This window comes from Gekko japonicus, unplaced genomic scaffold (genome assembly GCF_001447785.1).
Source record: "Gekko japonicus isolate JY-2015 unplaced genomic scaffold, Gekko_japonicus_V1.1 scaffold1482, whole genome shotgun sequence".
Taxonomy (NCBI): domain Eukaryota; kingdom Metazoa; phylum Chordata; class Lepidosauria; order Squamata; family Gekkonidae; genus Gekko; species Gekko japonicus.
This window is the reverse complement of record NW_015169822.1, coordinates 362604-375129: the sequence shown is the minus strand read 5'-3', so window position 1 is coordinate 375129 and position 12526 is coordinate 362604. Positions and strand designations below refer to the sequence as shown.

General features: G+C 42.4%; 1 protein-coding gene across 1 annotated transcript in view; it reads right to left on the bottom strand.

Moving 5' to 3' along the window:
- AKR1D1 (aldo-keto reductase family 1, member D1) overlaps positions 1-12526 on the bottom strand; it is a 72325-nt gene that overhangs the window by 11347 nt on the left and 48452 nt on the right. The window contains exons 4-6 of the mRNA XM_015417216.1: positions 9470-9586; positions 4287-4364; positions 1236-1358 (exon numbers count right to left, since the gene is read on the bottom strand). Of these exons, the coding sequence (XP_015272702.1) occupies positions 1236-1358; positions 4287-4364; positions 9470-9586 (318 nt within the window). The remainder of the gene's footprint in view (positions 1-1235; positions 1359-4286; positions 4365-9469; positions 9587-12526) is intronic.

Here is a 12526-nt window from a genome sequence, read left to right as displayed (position 1 = left end):
AACTTTTTCTGGGGGGGGGGGAACAGCTTCCCCAGCTTCAGCATTTCCCATTTAGCAGGTAACAAAACCAAACATCTGCAATGAATTGGGTGCACTGTGCTCATTCACTACCCAGACTGATCAACCCAATTAATTCAGGCTCCTTTAACAGCAACAAAAGTGTTGTACGCACATTTTATGAACCACTTTGTACTCTGCCACTGACTAAGTCAGTTTAACTTAGCAGGTGTACTTAACACTTACATGGTGCATATGTTAAGTGCCTTTGATGATTCTAATCACAGTAACTGAAATCAGTCATGAACATCTATTCAGATATTCACTTTGGTTGATTGCTGAAATGCATTGTGGGTAAAATACTAAAGGCTGACAATCTTACTGCAGTGACTTTGCTTGTTCTTGCCAGTTGTAATTGCGCATGCCCCTGATGTCAGTTTGCTTGCGTTAGCTGAAGAACACTGGATGATGTACTAATATGTGTTACAATTAGATACTTTTTAGAATTTCACAGCCTAGGAAGAAGAAAGCCTATTGTTCAACTGAAGAAGGTATATTTTTGCCTGGGAAAATCCAACCCCCAGGTTGGATTCCCAATCAGAATGGTGTGACGGATATGTGACAAACTTTGATGGAACCAATAATTGTGATTTATTTCTAACTGTCATAGGGGGTATAAAATCCTATGTCTACCATTGTAACCTTAGGGAGAGCTGTGGGGTCCAAAACCTTATTGGATCTGCACCTCCCTGATCAATAAAGTACAAGATCTGATTCTCCTCTACAAGACTGCCGTGTGCTTTTTCAAATTGGGCTGGGGGAGCACAACCTTTGATGGAGTTTCTGTCTTAACAAAAGTCACAGATTCCTGATCGGTCAAAGACAGGTTTAAATACTGGACTTCCATATCGGGATCATAAGAAACAGCGGCAGCTTTAAAGAGGCGGAGAAACTATTTCCTAATCCAGATTTCAGTGCCACAGAAAGAAGATTCAGCAATTTAGAGAGGTGACACCAATCTGCCTAACACTGAGGACCAACTAATTCAGTACTGTCCTCTCTGACTAGCAGCAGCCATTTGAATTTGGAACCTTTTGTGTGCAAAACATGTGCTCTGACAGTAGCCATCACCCTTCCACAGTCCTCCTTCACCTGCTTATTCCCCACCCCATTTCATGTTGCTGCTCAGGCTTCAAACTTGCTGAGTGGAGTGGTGAGACACAAGCCTTGACCATTACCTGGTTGGTGACAGGTTTGTGCTTAAGACCTGGTTTGTTCAGGATCATTTCCAGCTGCCTGCGGTTGAAGTTGGATACACCAATGGATTTTGTCATGCCGGCATCTTTACATGCTTCCAAAGCCTGCCATGGGAAAGCGGAGAAACACAGAGAAGAGTCCCTTAGAGCAATTTTATAGTTATTTTCCAAGCGTGGATAGAGAAACAAATCAGCAAGGCTGATGGAGGAGGAAAAATAGAGAAGAACGAGAAGGGGAAGAAATACTCTCAAGCAAAGAACTGAACGTTAAAAAGTGGTTTAACAAATGCAGACTGAGAGCCACTGCAGTGTAGTGGTTCAAACTCTGGACTAGGATTTGGGAGACCCAGGTTTGAATCCCTGCTCTACCATGGATGCTTACTTGGGAAGGTCACACGCTCTCAGCTAACCCACCCCACAGGGTTGTAGTGAGGATACAATTGGGGAGAGGAGATTGATGTAATCTGCTTTGGGCCCTCATGAGAGAGGAAACTGGGGTGCAAATGAAGTAAATAAAGATGGTTGTTCTGTGCGAAGGAGACAGCGTGGCAACAGGAAAAGGGGACTAAAGGGGAGCCAGTAGTAGACAGGAAAAGGGAAGGAAGAGGAGACATCACATTCTCCATTGAGACATCACAGGGAACCAAGGTTAGTTTGTGAAACCAGCATTCAGCTCACAGATAATCACTCAAATCCTGGTCTGCCTTGATAACTGCTGTTTCATTTTCTGTTCTCTCCAGTCTTGGAGGATAAACTAGGCTTAAACGGGGATTTGCCCTGGATATCTGCATTCAGACATCACATGAAACCCTTAACACTAACTATGGTTAATAAACAGGGTTGCCAGAATGAGGCAGGCAGCCAATGGGACACTGACCTGTGGGGGGGCCCTCACCGATGACGTAATGATGTCGCCAGTGCTGCAACATCATCACTTCCTACTTGCCTGAAAGTTGGTGTCGCCATGTCACTGGTGATGCTCTGGCATTTGGGCAAAACCACATCATTTTAACTGAATAGTACAGCATCATGATGATGTCACTTCTGGTCATGCTGGAAGTGATGTCATCATGTCAGGCTACTAGCAATAGCCCCCCCCCTTTACCACCCATTTCTTCCCACTTCTCAGCTGAGCTGCCGCAGGAAGGGCTGGCGGTGGACAGGAGGTCTCCTACATGAAGTGGGAACCTGGCAACCCTATTAATAATGAACCAACTTCAGATCCTGATTTGAGGGGTTGTAACTAACTGTAGCTAGTGGAATGGCTCACACTCTGACAATCACATTAACCATAACTAGCTTACAGTGCAATCCTAAGAACACTTTCCAAGAGCAATCCCCATTGAATAGGCCCCAGCAGGATTCTGAGCAGTCCTACCTATGCTTGCTCTTTTGATTAAGCCAAGGTGTCACACAGAGCTTGTCCTGAGCCCTGGACTTAACATTGGCTTGTGATTCACAGATGTGGAGACAGCACTGCAGATATCTCACTGACAAGGATATATGTGGCCATTTTGTATGTTTCGCCACCGTCTCTTGCTAGGCCAGTTATTGATTTAGGGTTTATTTTTCTTGAGTTGCATGTTAGAAAAGAATCTCTGATCATTAGGCATGGGCACATTTGTATGAGACTGTCATGGCCACCTACTAAACAGTTCCCATTGCCAAATGCGCAATATATGGATGTACATCCACATAGGCAGCAATGCACCCCTTTAATAACTCAGAAAAATGAAAGTAATCTTTGACAAGCATAACTGACGAGGGCACTGGTTTAATCAAATTCATCACTCTGTTGACTCATATGAGACTTGGGGAATTGGATGCAATTTGAAAAAATGATGAGCAGGCTTTTTCTTCTCCATTATGAATGTATCATGATTCAGCTCCCACTGCTGGATCCGGACTAGAGCCATGGTAAAGTCCAAAGAAAACACCACCCACTAATTACCCCAAATTAAACTTTATTGGTCTTAAAGGTGCCGCTGGACTCAAACTTTGTTCTATAGCTTCAGACCAACATGGCTACCCAGCTGAAGTTACCACTCAGTTCATGATGCCAAAGTTTAAGACCTGATCACTAATTAAAATCTCATTATAAAAACAACAGAACAGACCTGCTGGATTAGACTGAAGGTGCATTCTGATCCTTTTCCTGCACCACAGAGGTTATTTGGGAAGCCAATACAAATCTCAGTTGCGGTGACTCAGAGGTTAAGACGCTGAGCTGCAGACTGCTAGCCTGTAGCTCCACAGTTCAAGACCCTGCTGCCGTGTGACGGAGTGAGCTCCCGTCTCTGGCCCAGCTCCTGCCAACCTAGCAGTTCGAAAGCAAAAAACTGCAAGTAGATAAATAGGTACCACTTCGGTGGGAAGGTAACAGGTGTCCGTGCACCTACCACTTCGGTGGGAAGGTAACAGTGTTCTGTGCACCTTGGTGTTTAATCATGCTGGCCACATGACCACAGAGAAGTCTTTAGACAGCGCTGGCTCTTTGGCTTGGAAACGGAGATGAGCACCGCCCCCAAGAGTCGAATTCGACTGGCTTTCAAGCAAGGGAAACCTTTACCTTTATGACATCAGAATAGAACCTCTACATTCAGACGAAGCATTTCTTGGTTTGTAGATGCTACAAAAACACACAGTTTCCATCATGCCCTGCTGGCTAGCCTCAGTTGAAAACAGAATACTGGACAAAGTTAATATCCTAGCCCGCATGGCTTATTGGGTCCATATGTAGAGTCTTCACAGATGGTTTCTGGTCACAAGTCTGCAAATATTTCACGGGGATAAAAATATATATGTATACCTATTAGCCTTTGTCAAGAATGGCACATATGGGGAATATCAAAGCAACAGATTTCTGTACAGATGCATTCTTCTTTTAGAGCTGGATAATTTATAGCATAGGGAGGGAGAGCAACAACCATTCCTGCCTGTCAATCAAAAAGATGCCTGCAGCCTGCTCAGGGCAGGACATGTCAACAGATGAAATGATTATAGCCATCCTGCCATGTTAGGTCAACAACTCACCTCCCAAGTCGCACACAAGTCTGTCTCATGGTACATCCATTTTCCATTTTCATCCAAAGGATAGATGGCCTCTCCAGGCTGAAGGAAAAGACAAGAGGGAGAGGAAAGATCAGCACTGCATTAAATATTCACCTTTCACATTTTGGGGGTGGGATTTCCTTCCGACACATAGAGAAGGTGTGTCTTCCATTCCTCATCACTCAGCACCTACGTACAAAAGACATGGGTATATAGAAAAAGCAAAAAGAAGCTCAAAGAGGTATGCAGAAGTTTTATTGCCTGATAGCTGCAAGATATGGATGTCCAAATACGAATCTGGGTGTAAAGTTCATCTTCCCTTGAAATGCCTTTAAAAGAATAAAGCTAGGGAAGCAGAATATTTGAGTGGCCCCACTGTGTCCTCTTGAATAATGGGTGTGGGGGACAGTTCACGTTTGAACATCAAATAAAGAATTGTGTTCTGAATATGCTCACCTGCTTTCATCTGTATTATAGTGTGTATCCCCCCACTCTAGTGAAAACATGTGTGTGTCGGGGGGAGGGGAGGGACGGGACCCCCGAGCGCCATCACACTCCCAAATGCATACCAGGAAAAATTACCAAGAAGGTATTTTGATATATTGGACCCCGAAGATCGGTTGAAACCATTAGAAGACCTACCATGGTGGCAAAGAGCGCGAATAGAATCCAGATTTACTAAAGATAAGAGAATCGGATTTTATAAAAACCTTATAGAGATTGGAAAGATTATGACATCTATGGATCAGAAGCTTTTACGAAGATTTTATGCGCTGTTACTTGATGATTTAATGGTGGATGAAATAATAAAAGGGAATATGATTCAATGGGGGCAGAATATTGGGCATGCTGTTAATTTAGAGCAGTGGGATCAAATATGGAAGAAAAATATTAGGATTACGAAAGCTATTCCGTATAAAGAAAACATATATAAAATGTTTTATAGATGGTATGTAACACCTGAAAGGTTAGCTAAAATTGACCCGAAATGTTCGAATAAGTGTTGGAAATGTGAAAATAAGGTTGGCTCATTTTACCACATGTGGTGGCATTGAGAAAGATCTAAGAAATATTGGGTAATGGTACATGAAATCTTGCAAAAGGTACTAGGGATGGTAGTACCATTCACACCAGAGACTTTGTTGTTGAACATTCTACCTGATAATTCTAACAAAGATGATCGTTATTTGATTGTTTTTTTAACTACGGCTGCAAGAATTCTCTATGCAAAGTATTGGAAATTACTGGAGATACCAACAAAATGAGAACTAGTAAATAAAATCTTGGAGGCTGTGGAATTGGATAAATTGACTTTATTGATAAAAGGCGCAACAGATTCGACATTCCAGAATACTTGGTCACGGTTTTATAATTGGTATGATAAATATATGTAGGCAAGCTTGCAAGAGAGAGACTAAGAGTTTACTAAATGAAATATATACCTGTTAGGATGATAGAGACAGAAAAGTTGCTTACACAGTTCATGAGAAATTGTTATTAAGGTGGAATAGGCACCAGTATAAATATTGGTAAAAATTGAAAATAACCTCCATGTATCTGTTTGTACTGTTTCTATGTATGTATATGTTATGATTGTTTGTGTATGTTATGTGGAAAATGTAATAAAACCCTGCCCCTTTGGGGAAAGCTGGAATGTAGATTTGTGCCCTGAATGTGTATATCAAATTTCATACCAATACCTCAGCATCACCACATTAGAAACAGAACACCAGCACACTAATAATTAAAAGATCAGAGGGCTCACTTGGCTTGGCTAATTTGAATCTTTATACTTGAAATTCTCATAGTAGATTAAAGTCAAATATCACGGAACATGGTTTGTGTGTGGAAGTCCTCGTGCCTATACTTCCTGTTTCCTGTATTTCTTCATACTTCCAAACAGAACATTACTATGAAGACCCTATGGCAAGATGCACAAGCTTTCCTTCCACCATGAGCAAAACCAAAAACTATTACAGGCAATAAACACGATTGGTGAGGAACTAGTTTTTCCATCTCTCTCCATTTACAACATCCAATTATTTATATTTTAGTTTGGGAATGTAGGAGGGGTGGAGACTCACCAAGCATTGTTCCACAATGTCATGACATCACTTCTGGTCACATAACTGAAAATGATGCCACCACACTGTGGATACTGTAGGATTAACTTGAAACATTTTGGTAAAACCACTGATGCTGCTGAGTGGCAGCCTCTCCCACATTTCTACAGAAATGCATTTTTTCCTTTAAAGTTAGATAATTTATAGTACAGGGAGGAAGAGGAGGGAGTAGGAAGCCTGCAGCAAGAGGTCAGCCCTTCCTGTTCCTGGAAATTCGCCACAGGGCAAACCCTGTGGTTGGAGGTAATCTTTTACAGTGCAGCATCCCAGTAAGATAAGAAAAGAATGAGTGCAGATTCCAAAGTGTAGACTTCATGGGAACACTGATAATGACTGCCTGCACCACTGGGGAGGGGGGAGGAGTTGGGGCCCAGCTTCATATAAAGTTGAAAGCATGCTTTCTAAGAAAGCCAGAGGTTTCATATGAAAGCAGTAACTGCCATGAAAGGTATCTGAACCCAACCCGGGGATATGTACAGTATATCTCCTCTGGAATAATTAAACATAAGGCACAACCCTCCATGTATATACTTAAGAACTAGGAAGAGTCTGCATTCCACAGATTCTACTTTCTACCTCTGATTTTAAGGATGAACAAAGGTTCATTGATTTCGTATTTTTGTCAGTGGCTTCAGTTCTCTACTGTTTCACTGTTAGTTTGCTAGATTCAATTGCATGGAGTATGCAAGTTGTATGGGTTTTTATTTGCAATATGCGGTATAACTTTATATCTGTTTTCTTGACATGAAATACGTATGGAAACACATTTGGAGTGAGGAAACAACAAGTGGCATGACACAAAAGAATCGTGGGCTTGATTCACACAAGAGAGAACCAACATCGAAACAGGATCTTCAGGCTGAAAGGGCGGCAGAATTTCAGATAGGAGAATCACAGTAACCATTGTCAGGCCTACAGAGCAACGTGGATTTGTTTTGTTTTTGAAAGTAGAAGGTCTGAGATGCATTTCTATAGCTAGTGGGCTGTATCCTGAAGTTTTCCTAACAATGACGTCTTCCCCTCCTGCCCCTTAACGTAAGTGGAACAGAAAGTACTGCATTTCAGAATCAATAATCTTCTACCTAATAATAATTCCAAAATAGTAGCCATTGCAGAAAATTAAAACAGGAGTCCAGTATCTTGTTGATGCAGCCCACAGGGCAAAGCAAATCTCATCCATAGCTTTCATATTTATTTTATCCATTTATTACAGTATTTATACCCACCTTTCCTTTTGGCTCAAGGCAGCTACAATACCTCATACAGCACAATGTCTCATAGTAGACTTGTGTAAAAGGTTTGGCTAGCTCTCGAAAACACTCCTTCCAAGAATTCATATGACCTTCAACCACATAGTTTGTGCAATCTACACCACAATTGCTCTCTACATTAATATGGTATCTGCACAGACTGTGGCTTTATTTATTTATTCCAAGGTGCTTTGAGCGCCACATGGTGGGAATTTAAAAAGGAATAACTGTGTATGGCTGGGTGCCATATGGCTGGCAAAGACCAGATGCCGCCAATTAGTGCTTGTGAAATCAACAGAGAAGAAAAATCAATGCTGCAGGATAGAGAAGTCATAATAGCAGTTAAGCAGAATGCCAAATTGTTGGGGTTGCAATATAGGTCACAGGGCAAGGTCTGAAGGCACGTAATGCAACCACGCTGCTGTAGTTAAATATCACTGAAGTCCAAGGGCATCGTGAATACCAACCAACATTTATTCCAGCATAAGCCTTTGTGAGTCAGAGATCACTTCCTCAGATTCATGGAGAGTTCATTCATAACAATTTATTATTCTTAAAGTTACAAGCAACAAAAGGGTGGTAGTGAGAGGAAACACATTTGAAACAACTATCAATCAAACCAATCCATTCAAAGCGGATGGGGACTATACCTACCTGTTGAAGACGGGCAGAGTAGGATAAGCCATTAAATCTGCTCAAGAAGGTGCAGTGTGAGACTAATTCACATCTGCAGCTCACATCAAGCTATTAATACCTACAGTGAGTGAGGAAGCCCATGTCTTTGTTCAGGGCTGGGAAAGAGCTAGTACTGAATCTCTTGATGAATCCCAATTCAGCACTTTCACATTAGATTCTCCCTTTGATGGATTTCCCTACCAGCTTAAAAAACAAACAAGACAGTAACTTTTAGATAAGCTATAGCATATCTTGGAAGATTAAGATGTCAATCACTGGTTTCAGAATACTGCGATTTTTAGTGTCAGATTTCTGCCCATTTATTCTTTTGCATAGGGACCATTCTGTTTGTTCATGGTAGAAAGGATGAGAGCATTACTAGGAATAGGCATAAACCAGGGAGATGGAGGTTCATCCTGGTTCACAGTTCATGAAGTCACACAAACCACAAACCATGAACCTCGGCATTTATTGAACTGGTTTGGTTTGTGAGGCCTCCTTGAGGCCAGCAGAATGGAAGGGGGGGAGGAGATCTTGCAAAAGCCATTTAAAGGGAACATTCCCTTTAAATGGCTTTTGCAAGCACAGCACCCACTTACAAAAGCCTTTTAAAGGGAATGCTTGGAAGCAGGGGGGAGGGAGTGAAAGGGGTCACTGAAATGCCTTGCATCCATTTCAGCCTGTTAGGCTGAAATAAATGCATGCCATTTCAGCAATCCCTTTCACCCCCCCCCCCACTTCCCAGCACAAACCCCACAAACCTCAAAACTACGTGGAGGGTCATGGGAAGGCCGTGGGATGGCCGTGGATAGGGATGAGCATGAACCTCTGGTTAACGAATCATGAACCAGTGATGTTCATCACAAAATTAGGTTTGTAATGAGGTTCATGCCCATCCCTATTGTTAACACATTGGGGAGGCAGGCACAACACTCTCATTGCATGACAGATACAAAGTAATTGCGGTCATCCACTAACAAACACAAGGACTTGTCACGTGTAGTGATCACTTAAGAGACAGGCATGGCAGTCTGTCAATTTGACATTGACTCCAAATAGCCCACCATTCACATTGTTGCACACCAGGAGAAGCTTTAACACAAGTCCTCTTTTATACCTTAAAAGCCATCGGCAGCTCAATTATGTAGAGATCAACGTAGTCAAGTTTCAAAATGTCTAAGGTCCTCTCCAAAGTTGGGCGCACCAGCTCAGGAGGGTGACATGTGTTCCACAGCTAAGAGGAGACAAAAAAAGAAGAAGAGATGTTAGAAAACACCATCTTAATGAGCTTCAAAATTAAGCACTGCCATCCTTGAAACTTTTAACATTCTGACCAAATTCAGAAGAGGTAGCCAGAGACACCACACTTAGATCCATAACAGCAGACGGGTAGTCGTGGTTAGTCTGTTGTGGCAAAAATAGAATCACAAAATCACAGAGTTGGAAGGGGCCATACAGGCCATCTAGCCCAACCCCCTGCTCAATGCGGGATCAGCCTGGAGCATCCCTGACAAGTTTTTGTCTAGCCACTGCTTAAAGACTTCTAGTGAGGGGGAGCTCACCACCTCCCTGGGCAGCTGATTCTACTGTTGAACAACACCTATTGTAAAAACGTTCTTCCTAATATCCAGCCAGTACCTTCCTGCCCTTAATTTAAACCCATGATTGTGAGCCTTATCCTCTGCTACCAACAGGAACAGCTTCCTGCCCTCCTCTAAGTGACAGCCTAAACAGAAGGCTTGTGGTACCTTAAAGACTAACAGCTCTTCATTCCAGGATAAGCTTTCAGGGACTAGAGGATGTACTCAAGTGTCTGAAGAAGTGGGCTCTAGTGTCCAAAAGCGTATACTGGAAGAATAAGTCCCACAAGGTTTCTGTATATGGAATACTACAGAAATTCCAAACCAATAACAAAACCCAGCATACAACCCGCTGTCTTTGCCATTATTTTTAGCTGATAATTCTACAATTGCATGACTTACAGGTCATGCATAAGTTTGGGAAAGTGAACAAAATGTTTCTCCTAGAACTGTACCCTTCATAAGAACATAAGAGACGCCAATGTTGGATCAGGCCAAAGGCCCATCCAGTCCAACACTCTGTATCACACAGTGGCCAGAAATACCAGTGCCATCAGGAGGTCCAGCAGTGGGGCCAGGACATTAGAAGCCCTCCCACTGTTGACCCCCCCCCAAGCACCAAGAAGACAGAGCATCACTTGCCCCAGAGCCCCTATCTATACCTTGTGGCTAATAGCCACTGATGGACCTCTGCTCCATATGCTTATCTAATTCCCTTTTGAAGCCGTCCATGCTTGTAGCCGCCACCACTTCCTGTGGCAGTGAATTCCAAGTGTTAATCACTCTTTGGGTGAAGAAGTACTTCCTCTTATCCGTTCAGAAGGCAGGTGGCAAGAATCACATGATTGGGTATACCCTCATGTCATTCCTGAAGATTTGGGGGCAGTGCCTTGTGAGGGCAGAGTCTGGGAGAGGAGGGTTCTCAGCCAGGACACGTGATGCCATAGAGTCCCTGTGGCATCCTCACATATAGGGGAGACAGTTTTACCTTTACACGCTTTATGTACCTAAACTTGGTAGTTTGCTGCTGCCACCAGGAATTAAAAATTCCAATTTCTCTCTCTTTTGGTAGTATGACCAAGGGTCTGGGCACCTCAGAGAACCATGTGGCCCTGAGGAAGCACTGTACTGATTTCTGGGATATGTTTAAACAAAAATTGATTTATTTAATAAAGAACAAAACAGGTTTCTGGTTAATTTGAACAGTTGCTGAAGAAAGGGACTTGTAAATATAACTGGCAAAACTTGGTGTTACAAACAGTCACTCAGACTTCACTCTGACAGGTGTATCTCTCTCTCTCACACACACACACACATATATATCCACACAGGCTAAGCTCTTTGTCTTGGGCACCCAAGATAAAACATTTGTCTAACCACACAGTTTAGACACAACTTGTTTCTTTGCCATAAAAACTCTCTCACAAAACTCTTATAGTCACACAGACTCTCTTCAAAACTCTTCCATACTTGTCTCTCTCAAAACACAGCATCTCCTCATAGACACACACACAGAATCCTCTCAGAACATCTCCTTCCACACTCTCAGTCAGCAGCCAATCACAGCACACTCATCTCCCCCTATCGCTCTCCTTACGTTACTGCAGTCAAACACAACATTTAAAGACACACACACACCAAAACATGGAATCACTACAGTCCTCTCTTCTGAAGCTGCCATTTCCTTCAGGGAAACTGATCTGGATGATGAGTTGTAATTCTTTTAGGTGCTGGGCCAAAATGTTTCTGTTCACCCAGGCTTTTAATTAAGGGGATGATTTTTTAAAAATACTGTTTTCGCCTGGAAACTGCTGTTGAGTCAGATTCAGTATATAAACATGTTTACATTTGATTCGGAATGTAAATGTGTTTCCTTACACACCAGCTATCTATTTTTCTTGTATCAAGATGTGTCAACACCATTTCTCATGTTTATTGGAGAGTTTTATTTAACAAGATAGCTTGTAGGGAATAAAGGGTTGCCCAATTCATTTCCTTACTGCAGAATTTCAGGTGTATTTTAGTCACATGGCTCCCATGATCCCAAGCGTAGCTTTTTTGGTGATCAAAAGTGGCCCCTCCTCCCTCTTTTGTCAGTGGAAAAGTTGGTAAGATCCAACCCAAAGACCTCCTAGCTGAGGCTATTAACCATGGATATTTTTAGATTTCCCCGTTTCATAATAGATTCTCCCCACATTTAGGCCTATTCAGTTCTACCACGTTCAGCCACTCAAAATACTAGAAAGTTGTCCAATTATCGCATTGTCCCAGCACATCTCTGGGGACACTGCTTTTAGTTTCTTCAAAGAACAGATCTCTTGGACTGAAATCGAAAGGGACAATTCGACAGAAGGGGGGGGGGACCCTCCAGCATTTGCAGTTGGGACAGGTTGGATTTCTCCCCCCACTCCATGAAATGTACATGCAAAAAATGCATTTCTTTAAGCAATATGCCAAAGTACAACCACTGATGATTTCAGCCAGCAAATATTTTATGACAGGGCAAAGTCATTATTCCAGGGACTCTGACACTTAGAATCATTTCAGTAATTTTGCCATGGACATATTTCAGAGATCTAATAACGAGAGGGGGG